At 31.9% G+C, this 19,639-nt stretch overlaps 1 protein-coding gene across 1 annotated transcript in view; it reads right to left on the bottom strand.

Moving 5' to 3' along the window:
• The window catches only part of LOC115891359 (fasciclin-1-like), a 330,519-nt gene that overhangs the window by 176,196 nt on the left and 134,684 nt on the right, over positions 1-19,639 (bottom strand). Inside the window, exon 4 of the mRNA XM_030911811.1 lies at positions 7,613-7,757. Within this exon, the coding sequence (XP_030767671.1) occupies positions 7,613-7,757 (145 nt within the window). The remainder of the gene's footprint in view (positions 1-7,612; positions 7,758-19,639) is intronic.

Raw genomic sequence — 19,639 nt, 5'->3', positions numbered from 1 at the left:
CTCAAAAAGTTTTCCCTCCTTATAATATATCTGAAACTTTAATACATTCCTTTTAACATGTTATACCATATCACTTTATCAGATGTACTTAAGTCTAATCCTAAAATTTATTGCCCGCGGGGACTTGACTTGATATTTTAGTACAAATGGCCCTGTTTTATGTAAAATTCTCCTTAGCGCAAAAGTTAAAAGTTTATACTCCCGGTGGGAGGCATAACCAGTCTAACTCAGAATAGATGTTGAAAGCGCAGGCACGAACGGGAAGAAGTTTATGACGCTGGAACTTTGTCTATAATAGATAATGCGAGATAACTATGTAGGAGGAGCAACAGGTAAGTTACCTTTTATCTGAAAGTTATTATAATTAAATAACGGCATAGTAGATTATGCAATTATAAAGTTCTTTAAGGACGAAAACTACTTTTCTGAAACATAGTGAATATTGCTTGTACCACACAGGGTCTTTTTTCTGTTATATTTTTTTGTAAACTATATAGAGGCAACGGTAGCGTACATTTTAAAAATATTTTCATACATACCCTCCCACCTAGCAAAAAACCTCACGTTACATTAAAATGGGACTGGTGGAAGACGCCGAATGCCGACTCTGTATGGAAGATGACGAAACAATGAAGCACGTTATGTGCACCTGCCCCGCTGGGGGCAGGACCATATTTGAGATGTTTGGCAAACCCATGCTAGACCTATCAGACCTGGGAGACATATCACCCTCGGACATAACGGCCTATGTTAAAAGGCTGGGTCTTGAGACTTTAATGCTCTTTTTTATATTAAAGAGCTTAAAGACCCACTCTTAGTCAATACAATACAATACAAAATACGCCTATGATGTAGGTCCTAGCATTACACTTGGAAGCTAGACACATCATCATTGTAATAAAGTTTATACAAAGTTTACTACACACAACAAATTTATTAAAAATCGCTAAAATTGTCGCTGTTGACGAGGTGGTGACCAGGGTTCGGAAAACTACATGTTACTTTTAAAAACTACATAAACTACATCACATGTAGTTAATGTAGTTTATGTAGAGGGTGTAGTTTATGTAACCTATGTATGTAACTTTCAAATGTCAAAGGTTTGAGGTGAGGTTATAATAAGTTGAAGCTTTAAAAACACATAATGTATTTAAGAAAACAGAAGAAATATGGCTTTAAATATAATATTTACATCATATAGTATGCAGTTATGCAACCAGTAATACACCTTGACAATATTATCTCTATTACACCTAATACAAAGGAAAATTATTCATAATATCAATACATAGTTTATTAACGTAGTTTTCATGTAGTTAATGAACGGGAAAAGACGTAGTTTTTGAAGAAAAACTACACGGTGTTAATCAGGTAAATTACGTCTTAGTTAACTACTTCCGAACCCTGGTGGTGACTCATCCGTAGGCTCCAATAAGATGGCGATTAACGTAACAAATTCTGCTGCAGCCCGTATATGGGCGTTACGTCCTTGTATTCTCTAGTCATTGATCCCAATAATACAAAAAATATATTTATATTCAAAGGAAGGTTGAAGAAAATACACAAACATTTAATTTTATTATTATATGTGTTTTAATACTTAGCCATGAATAAGTATAACAAATTGTTTTTAGTTTGTTTTTAAGAGAAATCTTATATTTTAGGTTAGCTAACTAAAATTTCGCACCTAATGATAAAATAATAAATAATATTCAGTATTCATTATTCTCAATAATATTTTTTATGCTATAAGCATTTGAGATTTTTAAAATAAGGACCTAAAAGGCCTCAAAGAGCTAACTGCCTTCACAAGAGGAAAGTTTCTCATGTTATATTTATTACAACTGATTGTTTTTTTTTTTATTTTTACTACTTTAGAAATGATTGGATATAGATTTCAAAACTTAACCGAAGATGAATTTAAAACCCTGAATAAGACAATTCAACATGCGAAGACAAAATATGAAAAATCCAAAAAATTAATTAATATAAATGTTGGTAGTATCTATATATTTAGCCATACAGACAAATGTATGGTCTTTATAAACGTATTTCTTATTGACTAGAGGCCGATGTAGGTCCTCTAAGCTTGAAGATAATTACAGTTTCCGTCTTTATGCAGGTGGTCGTTCTCCGTGAGCCGATATGTCTATTCGGACCAAATCATATTGACAATACAATTATACTATAATTTAACAGAGCAATTGCTCTCCGCATTGAACTGATATATTAACCTGTCATCAAGGTTAGAAATTTCGAAATTAATTTGACAAATAATATTGAAAACGTCTTTAACTAAATAGATTTTTATAGTTTATTCAATGAATGAAAATATCTGTAATAACTTACAAATGTGAAAAATAAATACCTATACCGGGGTATAGGTATTTATTTTTCACATATATACGGTATAAGTTATAGGGGTGCGTCTCAAAAGTGGCTCACCCCTATAACTTTTTTGTTTCTTCAGATAAAAAAACGAAATTTGGTATGTTAGAATATATGACATAAAATAGGATTGATGACGTATTCAATTGTTTCTGGTCACTTCCTGTTTCACCGGAAATGACTACAACTTTTGATTTTTAAATGGCACCCTCGGTATTTTTTTACTTTATTCGATAGAAAATTGCATTCTGAATAGAATGACATATCATATGTCAACTTTTGACATTCTCGCTTAATAAAAAATCGTATTTTAAAATTCAATCTAGAGTGCCATGGCTATGTTAAAAACACTAATTCTTACTCAAGGAGCCTTGGAAAAATATATTTGATTGCATATAATGTTTTTAATGTCTTATTCAGGTCAGTTCGAAAATGCTCAAATCGTATTTTTAATATCTCAATTTTTTCAAATGGAACGAGGGTGGCTCGAGTCAAATTAGATTAGACGGTATTTCGAGTCAAATTTTCGTTACGAACCGGAAGTTATAATTTCAAATAAACCATATGCGAAAATGTCAAGTTGACATATGATATATGTTATTTTCTATCAAAAAAAAATAAAAATATTCCCAGGGTGCCATTTATAAGGTGCCATAAAATCAAAAGTTGCAGTTATTTCCGGTGAAACAGAAAGTGACCGAAAACAATTGAATACTCAATCAATCCTAATTTATGTCATATACTAACATACCAAATCTCGTTTTTTTAACTGAAAAAATAAAAAAGTTATAGGGGTGAGCCAATTTTGAGAGGCACCCGGTATTTTACCTGATTTTGCAAAATGATTTTATTGCTTTTATTAGTTTTACAATAATGATTTGTTAACTTTAAGCCGGGGCCCCATTACGCCACACGCCACACCATGCCACTTCACGTCATGAAGATCTGTGCGTATGCTTTTCCAGTTAATTACATGTATTGCGTATACACTAGGCAACTTGCCACCCCACGCCATCCCACGCTATCACACGTGTGATGGGCAATTCATCTGTCCTAAATCTCATATGTACACTCTTCCCCACGTTGCAACATGTTTATATTTACTACATTTACTATATTTTACTACATTGTTTATATTTACATACATTTTTAATAACTTAAAGTAAAAATTTTAAATTCACCTTTTCTATTATTTTCTAATAATTATTCATTCATTATAAACGTTATCTACTAACAACATATATTTATAGGTCGGTAGCCTCATCCTCTCGCTGGCTTCGTATCTGAGATTAACTTGTTTTAAAGCCGGCAGCTGGCAAGTTAGAAATACTCTCTAAACGTATAATCGAGAATAAGGGAGTATTACATTGTGTCAAACCATTTCCTTCAATTAGACTAATGGACAGACATGGTCCGAAAGCAAAGGCGTTATATTGTTGACCGCTCATAATTGTATTAAAAAGTTTTTGGATGTTTTTGTCACAGTTTAGAAGAACCGAATTGAAAGATCTGATAACCTCCGTATTTCTTTTTTTTATTTGAGATGAGCACTCCTTATCCAGTGCCACTAAAATTAGTTAATTATTAAGAAAAATATTTCATAAATGTGATTAAAAAACTTAAATACCAAGATTTCATTTTTAGGCCATTTATGTTTGTAATACCGTATGATCGAATAAAATCGGCGCCAACGATAGCTGTGAAATGAAAATCGCTGTCATTTTATATGTAAAATTATATGGGAAATATCATCGATCGTTATTTCCAAGCCAACTGGACGCTGTTTTCTTTCGATCATACGGTATCTTATTCGGTTTCACCAGTCGTCATTTTGTAATTATTTAAACTGACTCGGTATTTCAAAAAAACGAAATACCGTTTTTTAGTAATAACATCGATTGGTATAAAAAACGGTTTCTATATACAGTATGTTCCCGGATTGTCTTTACAAGAGTTTACAAAAGTTTGTTTTTGGTTAGTTTTAAGAGATTAAGTGGTAGAATAGCTCCCTAGCTAAACTTCGCCCTATATCATTTGTTTCAATTTTTGAAATTAACGAATAAAGAAGTTTTCTTATTATTATTATACAATTTAATTACGTTTATTTGGCCCAATCCACAAGTAAACTAACGAGATAAATATATTATATACAGGGCATTCCAGACTGAGCGTGCATTAGAAGTTTCTAGAGAAGTACAACATCTAGATCGGAGATATTATATTATATACTATATTGGCCGTAGCTGTCATGGAATTGAGTGATTAAAAGACTATCATAAACCATTTTTTTCAAATGGAAACCTACTTTTTTATTTCACTATTGAAAAGGTTTTTCCGTTTAGTACTTTTTGATTATATAGGGTGCTACAAATTCGAGGTACGAGCATTGATATCTCGGAAACCGTAATAGATACGAAGATGGTTAAATCGGGGCAAAGTTGCACCTTGGGCTGTTCACCAAGATGCCATCAAAAAAGTTTTAAAAATTTCAAGGATTGCTGAGTTTCTTGGAAAAAACGGATTTTTTTGAAAACTAATTTTATTTTTTCCTATCGTTATTTTTTAGAAAATCAAAAAACTAATTACACATTCTCATAGCCACTTTATTAGGGCTATCTGATAGTATTTTTAGATTTTCATATCAGCTGATAATTTGTGAGATACAGAGGCCAAGTTAATTTTTTTAAATACGGACCCGCATTTTTTATTTCAGATTTTGAAAGTACTCGGTCTCCTCAGTACAATGATATGCCACACTTTATACTTTTTTTTTGTTTTGGGTACCTTAACACCAACAAAACTATTTTATTATAATTTAAAAAAAAATCAAGTCCGACTCTGTTTTTTAAATTATTTAATCTGATTATATTCATCGCAACAATATTGATCAGTGCTAATTAACTTTGAATAAGGAAAATTAAGCCAATTGAAAGATTCAAATAAATAATATCCAGATCAGCAATTTAAAGATATTATTTTTAACTTTTCTTATTGTGAATTTGAAATTCTCAGTGTACGATCTAATAATTTGCATAATATTAATCGTAGTTATTATGAATAAATTAACTTCTACAAACTAGTTTCTAATGCTTTACATAGTCTACATGTCCGAAAGGGATACCAGCCTCCGTATTGCTTTTGAATAGATCTTCTTATACTTTCAAATGCATTTTGTACTCTTTATTGTAACTGCCGAGATGTGTTGATTTTACTTTTTTGTTAAAATTTGGAGCTGTCGAATTACTTGACGTCATCAGACGGTCCAGGTACCTCGCTGGCCATTATACTGCTCTAACATTTCAAATCTATCTTCCGGGGAAATGAGTTCATTGTTTATATTACATTTTATTTATATTACATTTTATTTATAATTTTATTGCATTTGATTTTCCGTATCCAACCTACGTCACTGTTAAGTTTGAAAGCTTATCAATATTGTAACGATGAATATATTAAAAAAAACAGAGCTGGACTTGAAATTAGTTTAAATAAATTGTGTCCTAATTTCCAAAACAAAAAAAAATAAGTATGGCATATCATTGTACTCGGGAGAGCGAGTTCTTTCAAAATCTGAAATAAAAAATGAAGGCCCGTATTTAAAAAAATTAAGTTGGCCTCTGAGACTCACAAATTATCAGCGGATTTGAAAATCTAAAAATACTGTCAGATAGCCCTAATAAAGTGGCTATGAGAATGTGTAATTAGTTTTTTGATTTTCTAAAAAGTGTCGACAGGAAAATTTAAAATTTATTTTCAAAAATATTCGTTTTTTCCAAAAAACTCAGCAATCTTTGAAATTTTTAAAACTTTTTTAATGGCATCTTGGTGAACATCCCAAAGCGCAACTTTGCCCCAATTTAACCACGTTCGTGTCTATTATGGTTACCGAGTTACCAATGCTCGTACCTCGAATTTGTAGCACCCTGTATATTCATATACCTAAAATAAATCGTTTTTAAGTTATTTAAGATTTAGTTCTGAAGTGTAATTTTGATTTTATCTAGTTTCCGTTGACATTAAGTGTCAAATCAGAAAATTTAATTCCTTCTGTCAAAAAACTATTTATTTGTATAAAACTATATATTTCGTATATTATAAATAATATAATATTACTGCCTGGTAAAACTTTTATAAAGTGTATTTATAAAAATATATCTCGTTATTTAGTGCTAGGTAATGGCAATGTGACATGGCCAGATATTGTTTTACATCGCGTGACATTTAAAGTCATGAGTTACTGGTTAAAAAACAAAAAAATATACTCTTTAAAACTAACTCTTAAATAACTTAAAAACGATTTGTTTTAGATATAGAAACATGTATAATCAAAAAGTAACGAATTAAGAAACCTTTTCATTAGTGAAATAAAAAAGTGGGTTTCCATTAAAAAAAAATGATTTATGATAATTTTTTAATCACTCAATTTCATGACAGCTACGGCCAATATTATGTGACATTGGAACAATTTAATTTTTGAAATAGATAGCCCTATGTCTTCTCTTTATGTCACAGTGGCTGTGAATCACTAAATTTATCGTTTAGACTATACAGATTTTTTTGACAGGCAGTTTGTTTTTCTCCAAATATTTTAAATATTTTACATTTACGGTCAATATTAGGTCTAGAGTGTTTGATATCAAAATTCATAAACTTTACAGAGAATTTAAGTATGTAATAAAAAATGGGGGTACCCATCTAAAATAAGGAAGTTGTTGTCAAATTCCTGTATATCCGGAAGTTCCGTTATATTGAAAATATTTTTAATCGATAGATCTTGTGAAGTGATGCACAAAAACATCTCCGATCTAGATATTGTTGTTCTCTAGAAACTTCTAATGCACGTTCAGTCTAGGACACCCTGTATATTTAGATAATATACGTACTCGAACTGATGTATATCTAATATTAAATAAATTATATTTAATGTTGAATTATCCGTGCACAAATGTTATGAAAGTTAAACTGTTGTAAAGTTTGTGTCACGTATTGCGACCTTTTCTGGGGAAGCAAATTTAATTCGCTTCAAGTGGAAAAAATATGTTTTTCCTCTGCTCAGGTTTCTACGTTTCCTTATAAATATAAATATCATTATTTTTTCCTGGGTTGGAAACAACCCGAAACTTTATACGTATATTCCGTCGCCGGCTAGAAACAAAAAAGCAACCGTTTTTAGCCGGAAAAGATATCCCTCCAACTTTTCTTATTAAAGTTTTATGAAACTTACTTATATGATATAGAACCATGGAGTTTGTGTCCGGATTCCCTTTCACGATCTTTTGAAAGGCCGCGTTGATGGGAGCAAAAACTGTCATCTCCTCCGATTCCAGCGTATTGTTGCATACGCGGCATTGTTCGAGGTACGAGTAGAACTGAAACAAGAGAAGGTAGTAAGTAAAATGCAGCATTTTTATTAAAGGAAGAAAATTTCCGTAAAGAAATACACCGTAGCTGTTTTTAATATTTATCATCAGGTTATTTTGCATCATTAATTTTCAAAATAAAATATATTCGCTTATATCTACAATAAAAAAAATTGTGTCTGCAATATGAGCGCATATTTGAAGTGAAATTTATTACTAACAGCTATTAAATTGAAGGATTTGAAGGACATGTTTGAAAAAGTTTAGTTCGAAATGTTAAAAAAAATTAAAAATTAATAAAAAAATTGATTCACTTTCAAAAATTTGTATTAAAATGACCGTCTGTCCGTTTGAGGACTCAATTCGGGAAAAAATCCTAGTGATTTCGTCCATTTAGTTAGAGGCATCGGTTTGAAATTTCGAGGGCGTGATCCAGTAGCCCGTCCCCAATTATGCCAAAATTGACTCACATTTTTCTTCAATATCAAATCCTTAGTCCCACCTGATGAAGATGTAAACGATACGTCGTATCCAACTTTGCAGAGTGGGTCCGTCGCTTACATAACCTACCCACCAAATTTGATAGCTATCGGACGATATCAACTTTTGACGACTTTCTTACATTAAAACACATCACAGTGACACGTGTCGTACAAGTTGGCCTTGGTCCAATCTAGCGACATACCAAAATTTATTTATATCTAACGAGATTTTCACCATTGATGATTGAGTTTTATAGTGCACAAAACGTCGTCGAAATACCATAAAAGATCGGACTCGAAGAGATCGATATTGACTTTATCAAATAATAAAGATCTTCTTCTTCCTGTGCCTTGTGCTTAGCCGCACGTTGGCGATTGTCTGTACTCTTCATCCAATGTGTAGAGTGCCGTTTTCGGCTCTTCGAAATATGGTGGCTGCGTCGCTGATGTTACACCAATCCCGTATGTTTCTTAGCCAGGAATGTTGTTTTCTTCCTGGACCTCGCCGTCCCTCTATTTTTCCTTGTAGAATCAGCTTAGGAATAGTGTTGGAAAAATTCGAATTAAATAATACGACTAATTCGATAGGTAGTAAATTAAAACTAACTAATTCGAATTATCTTTTTCGATATATCGAGATAAAAATTAGTAGTATTTTATATTATATCTGTGGTAACCGAATTACAAATGAACATAAAACATCACCTCTTATGGACAAATACGAATATTAGTAATTAGTATAGTACTATTAGTAGTATTCTTTCGTGCTGAATGAACTGAAAATTTTCAGTTAAACTGATTTATAAATGGAATCGACAAAGAAAGGAACGATCCCATATAGAAAAATCCAGAAATCATAGTTATTTCCTATACCACGTAGGAATAAATCAGTTTAAGTGAAAATTTTCATTTCGTTCAGAACGAAAGAATACTACTATTATTTGGTTCATTTCCATCTCACCCAAATTTCACCGAACACTAAAATTCATTTTCTTCTTTTATCTAAATAATTATTGATTGCAACTGATAAAATAAAAAGAAATACGAACCGCACGTAAACAAAGACATACTATATCGTTTTAGAAGAAGCTTTTCTTTTAGATATGAGCTTTTCAGTAGGAATTGAAACAATCATAAACTCGGCACTTTTAAATTTAAAACTTTAAATTATGGTTTAATTTATTAAACGGCTTCGGCACAGTTAATAGAATACATTGAATAAAGAATATTTTTTTAAATTTTTTATTCAGTGATAGAATATAGGTATGGCAATGGTTCAGATTTGTTTAAAATAGCCCCTAGACGAGCACTAGCTGGGACAAATTTATTTTTAGGTTAAATTTATAATACTACTAAATAATTCGAATTATTAATTCGATTGTGAAATATGAATTATTACTAATTATTCGATGGTGAAAATAATTCGATTATTCCCATCACTACTTAGGAATGTAATATTTGTCTCCTCTAAGGATATGGCCGAGGTACGAGACTTTCCTTTCTTTAACTATATTAAACATTTCTCGTTCATAGCCTGCAGTTCTTAAAACTTCTTCGTTGGTGGCATGTGCGGTCCATGGCACACGTACGAGTCTCCGGAGAGTCCACATTTCGAAAGCCTCGATGCGGTTCAGGGTTCTAGTCTTGAGAGACCAGGTTTCTGCGCCGTATAGTAAGATGGGCTATATGTAGCATTTCACTACCCGTAGTCTAAGTGTTAGCGGGAGACTGCGTGCTAATAGGAAGTTTTTAAGTTTAAAAAATGTTGTCTTTGCATAATTCGTTCTAAGTTTAACTTCCTCATCGCAGTCCCATCGTTCATTGATCATGGCACCCAGATATTTAAATCGTGGAACTCGCTCTATAATATTTCCATCCACGGTCAATGCGGTGTTGATTGTAGGCTGGCGTCCTATTACCATAAGTTTGGTCTTGGCAGCGTTGATAATAAATAATAAAGATCTACTGACACTAAATCATGAAAATAAAAATATCTAGGAAAATCTTTGTTTGGGAGGTAAGCCACCTTTATAATATTTTGAAGCGACATAAATTCTCCATAGAATATCGGAATAATACACTGGGTGTTCCATTTAAAATAAAAAGTAACTTGCTTTTAAAGGTGACCAATGTTTAATATTAATTTTGTCTCACCCTGTATAACTTTTTGGGTCAAGTTTTAATTTAATTTAAAGTATCTACAAAAGTAATTTTAACTACATATTAGGCTATACCGGTTAGGTAGCTTTTATTGAAATTTAAAATTTGGTCTTTGTTTTTAGAAAATGTTAAATATGCCAAAAACCTTACATTTTAGTCATATACTTTTGTAATGAAACACTCCTTTATTTTTCTCCTAGAATCCGAAAATCAGTTAATATATAGGGTGTTCCATTACAAAAAACACAACTTTGATGTGTTATTTATTTTGAGGACTCTCTATATTTTTAAAAGATGCTTTCAGTTAACCTACTTATAACCTACTTACTCAAACTTCATTTTGATATAAATTACCGTTCTTCATGAAGCCTCCACGTCGCGAGAGAGGCGCCCCCTGTACAGGATTCAAATAATTATATCTACTGGCAATATTTACTATATTGTTTTGTCCTCCGGATAATTTAAAGGTTAGTATAAAATTAGTAAATAGAATTTTCTATTAGCAATCGCATTAGAAGATAATATTAAATTTCAAGACAAAACAGTAGGCGTCTATCAATATCTGACAACTTAATAATTTAGCTTTTTTTAGTGCCATCGATACACTAAATTTCAATTTTCTAGTGCAAGCTGTTTTTGAAAGTCGATAATGTAATGTGATTTTGATCCAAAAAATCATGTTTTCCGAATTTGAGCTTTCTTAATACTAGTAGTCTAGATCCGTTCCTGCGACTGAGTCAGGGAAGATTCTGACAGACGACATCTAAAAATGAGAGAAAATACAAATTACTTATGAATTATACCTTCACTGGCATGGAGCCTTTGGAAACTTGGCACTTAAAAAAATAACAAAAAAATAGTATTTTTCGCCAAATTCTGAAAAACTTTATCTGAAAGAGTTATTTCTTTTTTTATTTTAAGTGTTCAAAAAGTGTTTTTTGTTAATTTTCAGCCACCTAAGTGGTTTTTGTTTCACCATTTTTAACCAATGACAACCATAAAAATTGTCCATAAAATCAATAAGTCTATCAATATACTCTTTTTCACATATCGGGTACTATACTTGGTATTTTTATAGAAACAGTCCTAGATATGATATTTTTTCATTTAAAATCTTAAATCTATTCAGTTAAATCTCTGAAGCGCCTTTTCCTTATCCAAATCGTCTGTTTGAAAACCAATTCGTGTAAAACCCATTTGGCTCTGGCTCAATTGCATGTTTCCTTTCCGTACATTGAATACGAGTAAACTATTTATTTCAATGTCTCAATGGATGTGGTCAACTAACGTTATTTCGTAACATAAATCCAGATTAGTAAGTCTATGATATCCAATTATTTAGTAGATTTGTGTCTCAATTCAAGTCCACATTCAACGTTTGACAAATAAACAGTTTACAAGAGTAATTCAATTATATAAACGTGATAAATAATTAATATCCGCCAGTAGTTCATAAAACGTTATGCCAACCTTAAATCGTCAAATATCTCCATTAAAGAAGATCTTACCAAGTGCCGTCTAGATCTATTATTGGCTGCAGTAAAGAGTGAATAATATGAGTTAAATAATATTGGTTTGATATAGAACTAATATAAGTCCGGAAAACTCCATTTTATTATAGAAAATAATAATTCTTGATTTAAAATTATACTATTTGAAACTTTCCTAATTGTAACTTGTAACTAGCAGAATAACAATTCGTTGCGAAATACAATTATTATGATGTACAAATAAACGTTTTTACAGTAAAACGGTATTTAAAATTCCAATCCAGAGTGTTACGGCTGCATTAAAAAAGCTAATTTTTAATCAAGGAGCCCTGAAAAAATACATTTAATAGTCTAATGTTTTTCGTGACGTTTCCTAACTGGTTAAAAGAGGCCCCAACCAAATTTTTAGTCATAACTGTAAGAGGAAAGTTGGTAATTAATGTATATAAATATAATATAAATAGCAATATATAATAGCAAATATAACAATATATATATATATATATATATATATATATATATATATATATATATATATATATATATATATATATATATATATATATATATATATATATATATATATATATATATATATATATATATATATATATATATATATATATATATATATATATATATATATATATATATATATATATATATATATATATATATATATAATAGCAATTGCCATCCTATCCTATAGTCAAGCAGCACTAAACGCGATCAACGCAGTAACCATCTATTTGAAGTTGGCGAAAGAATGCCTAGGGAAGCTCAACAAATTAGGCAAAGAAAATAAACTCTAGGTGCCTGCTCACCAAGAGATAGAAGGCAATAAAAAAGCAAATTATCTAGCTAGAAAAGGAGCGAACACTCCACTAACTGGAACAAAAACCGTTCTATTTTCCAAACGGGAACCAACTGAAAGCGGAATTGAAGAATCTGGAATACTCCATCCGTAACTTGAAATGGGTGTCTTCCAACGGTCTAAGACACTCGAAAAAGTTCCTCAGAACTTAGGACCGAGAAAAATCAAAGGTTTTCCTTGATTTAAGTAAAAACTGTCACGGGGTTTCTAACATGACACTGTCTCCTCAATGAACACCTCAGTAGGCTGAAGCTGAGAAACAACGGCGATGCAGGATTCTGTGGGTAAAATGAAATACCAGAACACCTTATCAATGAGTGCGCCGAGACGACGACTATTCGTGCCATGAACTTTGGGACGGCTGATGTCGAGGATGGAGAGGTGGCCTCTGTGGAGCCGTCTCAGATACTGGCTTCTGTTAAAGCCTTGAGACTGTATGATGAACGAGTTATAACTCAAGAGAGGGGAACACACAATAGATCTGTAAGGTAGCGGTGATTGACTCCCCTCCTAAACATTCTACATTTTCCTACACAATCTGTCTAACGAGAGGATACATGACAGTGACAGTTGGATCTGTCATTTTAATTCAAGTAGATGGTATTTTTTGTCTTTTTTTTGTATGTCGAAATCTTCCCTAACTCGTTGGACATACTATACAGAGTTAGTCTTAAATAAGTGCAAATATTTATAGGGGTAGTATATTTTACCACAGAAAATACGAGTATATATACGAGTTTTTTTTTCGCGAATTTTTTTTTTGCAAATTTGGAATTTATTAAAAAAATGATTTTTTTAGTTTAAAAAACATAATTTCTAGATAATATGGCAACATAGGTAGTAGATTAAATTTACAAGAAAAAAACAAAGTAAATTTCGAAGAAAAATAACTCAGTTATTTTGGACTACACAGGGTGGTCCGAACTGTATTCCGGAAACTACAGCAACATATTCTGTAGATAAAAATAAGTAAAATAGTTCTTATAAATGTATGTCCTAAAATGCTTAGTTTCGGAGATACAGGGTGTAGAAGTTTCGTTTTTATTTCGATTTTTTCCAAATAATTTCTGAAATAACATCAATATTTCGATGAAATATGGTGTCTCGGAGTTTTTTGATATGCGAAATTCGATTTTGATGTCAATATGGCTCCTAGTTGTAGAGGGCGCCACCTACATATTTTTAACTGGTTTGAAGAGTAATAACTTTTCGTCCGTACCTGTATAAAACTACTAAGTAAAAAATATACATTTACAACGTTTTTAACGTAAAAAAGATATCTTAATAAAAATCGCACATTTACGACTTTTTTTACATAAAAAAGGTCTCTTGGTAAAAATCGCTACGAGTAATGGTTCTCGAGATATTTGAAATCGAAATTATTAATACCCGTCATCATTGACATAAATTAAACATGTTGACTAAATAGTTAATAGACGGAAATCATAAATTTGAAATGTTTTTGTGCCAAATTATCACCAATCATCATTTTTTTGAAGAAAATTTTATGATTAAGTTAAAAAAATAAAAATTTTCCAAATTTATCTTTTTAGTCCAATAACTATGTACTCAACATAACATTTATTTTTTGTCAATAATGAAATGTATTGACTATTCCCATTCTATATATCTCGAGAAGGGTTGCTCGTAACGATTTTCACCAAGAGACATTATTTACGTAAAAAAATACGAAAATGTATATTCTTTCACTCAGCAGTTCTATACAGGTACGGACAAAAAGTTATTACTCTTCAAAGCAGTTAAAACACATGTAGGTGGCGACCCCTACAAATAGGAGTCATAATGGCATCAAAATCAAATTTCTCATGTCAAAAAACTATCAGACACAAATTTTCTTTCAAATATTGACGTTACTTCAGAAATTATTTGGAAAAAATCGAAATAAAAATGAAACTTCTACACCCTGTATCTCCGAAACTAAGCATTTTAGGACATACGTTTATAAGAAGTTTTTTACTTCTTTTAATCTGCAGAATATGCTCCCGAAGTTTCCGGAATACAGTTCGGACCACCCTGTATATTAAACTCACAAAGTATCAAATTCAACGAACGTAACCATTTCTTGATATATAATTACATACAAGGTATTATTTTTAAATATTTATTTTTATATAATTTGCAACATTTGAAATTGTTAAAAAAATTATTTGTGAACGTTTGAAAAAAATAGCATGTTCTATTGGGAGTAAAAATGACTTTTTGTGATTAGCCTGTAATGTCTGAGACTCCTCCGGTTCAAAAAACTGCTTAGTTTAAAATGTTCTTCGTCTTTTCTCTAACTACGTTTTTAATCGATTACTTAATTCGCATCAGCTTCACAAGAAGTCACGTGACGTGGCGTCATTTTATACTAAATACATTATGGTAAATTCACACAAGTTTCGTGAATATCTCTAGAGAAATGCAATTTTACTGCAAGATTGTATTTCTGATTTAAATTTAATTTATAAACTCACAAAACTCATTGTCAAAATAATATCTTTTAGTAATAAATCATTTAAACTGTTTTGCAAAATTACATTTTTTGTGAAACTATGCAAAAACATCTTACTTTTATAAGTTTCTTATTAAAAATACTATAATGTATCAATATTTTTTTGTACAGTTACTTATATTTTTTTCAGTGTATAGTAATTATTTTCATGTGATATATTTAAACATGTTAGAATGTTTAGGAGGGGGGTTAATCACCGCGACCTTACAGATCTATTATGTGTTCCCCTTTTTTGAGCTGGAACGAGTTATAACTCATCATACAGTCTCAGGGTTTTGACAAAAGCCAGTATCTTAACATTTAAATATGCTTTTATATTTAAACAAAAATGATACATAAAACATTTTCCTTCATAGCAGGATAAAAGAAAACCTCTGCCTAACACACTATTTTTTAGATCATGGTCCATCAACCCATCTGGATATAAATGATCCTACCCCAAAAACACTCGGGCTATTACATATCCTAATACGGCAATGAACATAACGTGGATGCGCTACTTTTGTAGGATTTACTTTCTTTCCGGACGAAATGGCTTGTCATATCCAAGCGGATTTAAACGAAAAACGACATCCAACGGTTCTCCCTTTGTACCCCCGAGGTGAAATATAAATTGAAATTATCTGAAGTCGGAAACCGGATATACCTCTATAGATGTTTTAGACAATTCATTATTTTAGAATAGCGATTAAGTGGTCAAATAACTTTGGAAGTCAATTACATAAATAATAAGTAAAGATTAACGTTAATTCTGTAAAAAAAATGTTCGAATTAAATAACATAAAAATTATTTAATTTCTTAAATAATTTTTATTATTTTCCTTTCGGGCGACTTTCACAAATTTAAGATTTGTCAGCATTCATGGGACACAGGGCACAGAATAAATTTTAACAACGCTAAAATTATAATGAAAGTAGCGATAGCCTCTAAAAGAAAAATAAAAGAGGCTTTTTTAATTCAATCTAAGAATAAAAATTGGCGCCGGGAGGCACGTATAGCTGCCCATACTAAAATATGTTAATAAAAAGTTGGTAGGCAGTTCTTTTAGTTTCAAAGTAAAGGAATTTTTCCAATTTTTTTTATCTCAAAAACTGCGACTTTGACTGATTATGATGTTATTACAAATTTTGTTGCAAATATTATTCTTAATCTTAAATTGAAAACCGGCGTTTCACTAGCTACTGTAATTTTGGAGCTACGATTTTTTAAAATTTTTAAGCCTCACCTATACCCCCTTACCAACCCCCCACCCCCACCAAAAACTAATGGCCAGATTCTCGGGTGCCATAGTATTTTTGTGCCAAATTTGGTTAAAGTCGGTTTAGCGGTTTTTGAGTTATCGTGTTACAGACGGACAGACGGACAGACGGACAGACAGACAGACGACACCATGAAAATATTTTGTATCTAGGTCATTTATGATCCAAATAACTAATTTTTAGTGAAATTAAAAAAACTTTTTTTTGCCGATCTTAATAGCCTACCATACCTATTGGTATAGTCGGCTAATAAATGTATTGCTCATGTATCTGTAGATGTTAGTAATGTATGGCAATCGCTTCTTTAATTTTAAAGAACAAAACATAAATAAACAAAACATACGTGGCAACAGCCCCGCTACGTCGAAACACCGGTTCCCATTAGAACACCGAAGTTAAGCGACGGAAGGTGATACTAGTGGATGGACGGGTGACCGGTTCGAAACTCTGCATCGTGCTGTTGTCCAAAAAAGGCAAAAGTGTAAAATCTATTGACACACACTGCTCATTCACGCCGGTTCGAGGCCGGATGAGATTGGATATCTCGTGAGTAAGAGTCGATTTAGACACTTGCCAAGTCGGTAGGCCATTGACCATGATATGGCCGAGGTCCGCGGTTCAGATTCCGCGTAAACAAAGTAGGCCCCGTCCAGATTAGCCCTGGCAGCATAAAGGAGATGTTAACCGAAATCTTTAATTTTTACATTACAAAACATACGTAAAAATTAAGAACAAATTAAAAATAATCATTCAGAAAGTTTGAAGGTTTTTTGTATAACAGTTACTTAATTATTGTTATCAGGTAGTAACTGTTAATTTTGAAGTATAACTTCATATATAATGTCATTTTAACAGAACCAAGGCGAGTTAACGAACATCAACGGTTTTTATACACGTATCTGTTTAAAAAAATAAAGTGTTCTCGAATAGTTGCATTTAGATATTTTAAATAGTTTTCTCTTTGTTCTTTCTGATTTTTTACTTCCAACGACGCCGACGGAAAGAGATATACTTTCCGAAATGTTAAGCATTTTTTTGTCCGTTAGGCAAATTTGTTTATCAGTAGACCACTGCTGACAATTAGTCTCCGTTGAATTACCGCAGCAGTGTTTACAAAAAATAACTATTTTATTGTGTAGATTTTCTTACAGTGGCGAAATACCCCCAGGACTTTTTTGGAGAGATGAATTCGCCCTAATATAGAATATAGGTATAGACATCTTTTATTAGTTTTGTACTAATACAAACTAGTAATTCACTCTATAAAAAGTATTTTTTATGGTTTAAGTGCTCGGACTTTCTTACTTATACAGAGCGAGTCTTAAATAAGTACAAATATTTTTAGGGGTAGTATATTTCGACCCCAGAAAGACGTCTATGCGGTTACTTTCGCGAAAAAAAATTGAATTTTTTGAAAAATTGTTTTTTATAATTTTTTGTTATAAATCATAATACAGGGTGGCCCATCGAGAACGTTCCGCAAGGCATAACGGCCAGGGTATTTTTTTTCAAAAGATCCAAAAACACGTCAAGTTTGTTTGTGAGGGGGACAGCTTTTGCCCCAAAAATGATTGCAGAATCTTCAACCCTCTAAGCGGGGGTGTCATCCCTCAGTTTTTTTCAAATGGGAAGGGGGATCAAATGGTACCGCAATGAAAAGGGCTTTCTATTCTCTATACTTTCCCGCTTCGTTTTTGAAAATCGATCGAGTCATTGAGAAAATGTGAAGGATTGAAATTTGAAAAGTTTATTTAAACATTTATCAGAGTAAATGATAACGATAAATTCCTTCGACCAATTTGCTGTTTTTTCTTATTAATTCTAGATGTTTACGCATTTTTCACTTGCCACAAGGTTGAAGATCAGGTGCGGTAGTTGCTAGATAGCTGTTCTGTGACTTCTGCGTTGAAGTTCTTCTGAATATCGTTAAACTTTTTAACAATTATGGTGTACTCACTTGCAGAAAAAGTGGAAATAATCGAACTTTATTTTAAAAATAATGAATATGGCAATCGGGTTGCGCAGATATTCAATGAACGCCATTCTGGGCCTCAACGCCAGGGCATCATGGGATGCCATGGGCATCAACCCAGACAAAACCAAACTCAGTCGGTTTACAAGAAAATACACGATACCCAAGTTCACGCTACCAAAGCTGGAAGGGAAGACACTTGTACTTGCTTAGGAGACAAAATATTTAGGAATCATTCTGGACTCGAAGCTTTCCTGGAAAAGGAACACGAAGGAAAGGATGATAAAGGGAATAAATGAGGGGTGTAGTCACAACCAAAACAAAACGTACAATCTCCTTCTGTGTCAATTTTGAGAAAATCACGAAAAACTCTTATAAATCAAAATATACATGCAAACATAATTTTCAATGGCTCTGCAGTTTAAGTAAGTACTTAGTATATCATGCTACAAGAAAAATAAAAAAATATTGCGGATTAACTTCGAAATTTAAAAATTTAATTTGGAGATTGTACATTTTGAAACTAAACTGTGGAGATTGTACATTTTGAAAGTAAACTGTAGTAATTGACCGACTTAACAACAAAATAATATCGAAGAAAATAAAGTAGTTTATTCAAATACAAAAAATCTTATTGTTTAGGTTTCAAACTATCTTTTCTTATCTAAACTTTAAATCTAATTAAGTAAATCTTAAACTCTCACGCTGGGTCCCTCATCATACTCGCAAATTTCTTCTTCTCCTTTATCCTCCTCAGACTGTTTTTCTGCCTCATCTAGAACGAACTTATAAAATTCCAAATCTTTATCTTCTTTCCAGTTTTCACAATAATGACCTTTCAGCAAAGCAGTGATGGTGATTTTTTTTCCTTTATCACTTTTGATTTTCAATAATATTTGGTACAATATCACCTAAACGTTTGCCTCTTTTGCAAACCAGTTTATCAGCACCTAAGTCATTCTTATAGGTAACTTCTCCACGTACCTGGATTCTGTGCCTCAATCCTTTGGTAATTATTATTCGCTAATATTATTAGATTAATATAACTAACCAAATCACGTGGTCTTGTTGTGGTTTCTCCTATTGGTTGTTTGGAGATTGCACGCTTCGATATTCACTTGAACCAACATTTGAACGT

This window comes from Sitophilus oryzae, unplaced genomic scaffold (genome assembly GCF_002938485.1).
Source record: "Sitophilus oryzae breed Bouriz unplaced genomic scaffold, Soryzae_2.0 scaffold_1179_pilon_pilon, whole genome shotgun sequence".
Classification (NCBI taxonomy): Eukaryota; Metazoa; Arthropoda; class Insecta; order Coleoptera; family Curculionidae; genus Sitophilus; species Sitophilus oryzae.
Note: the sequence above shows the minus strand (reverse complement) of the source record. Positions and strands in the feature narration are given on the sequence as shown.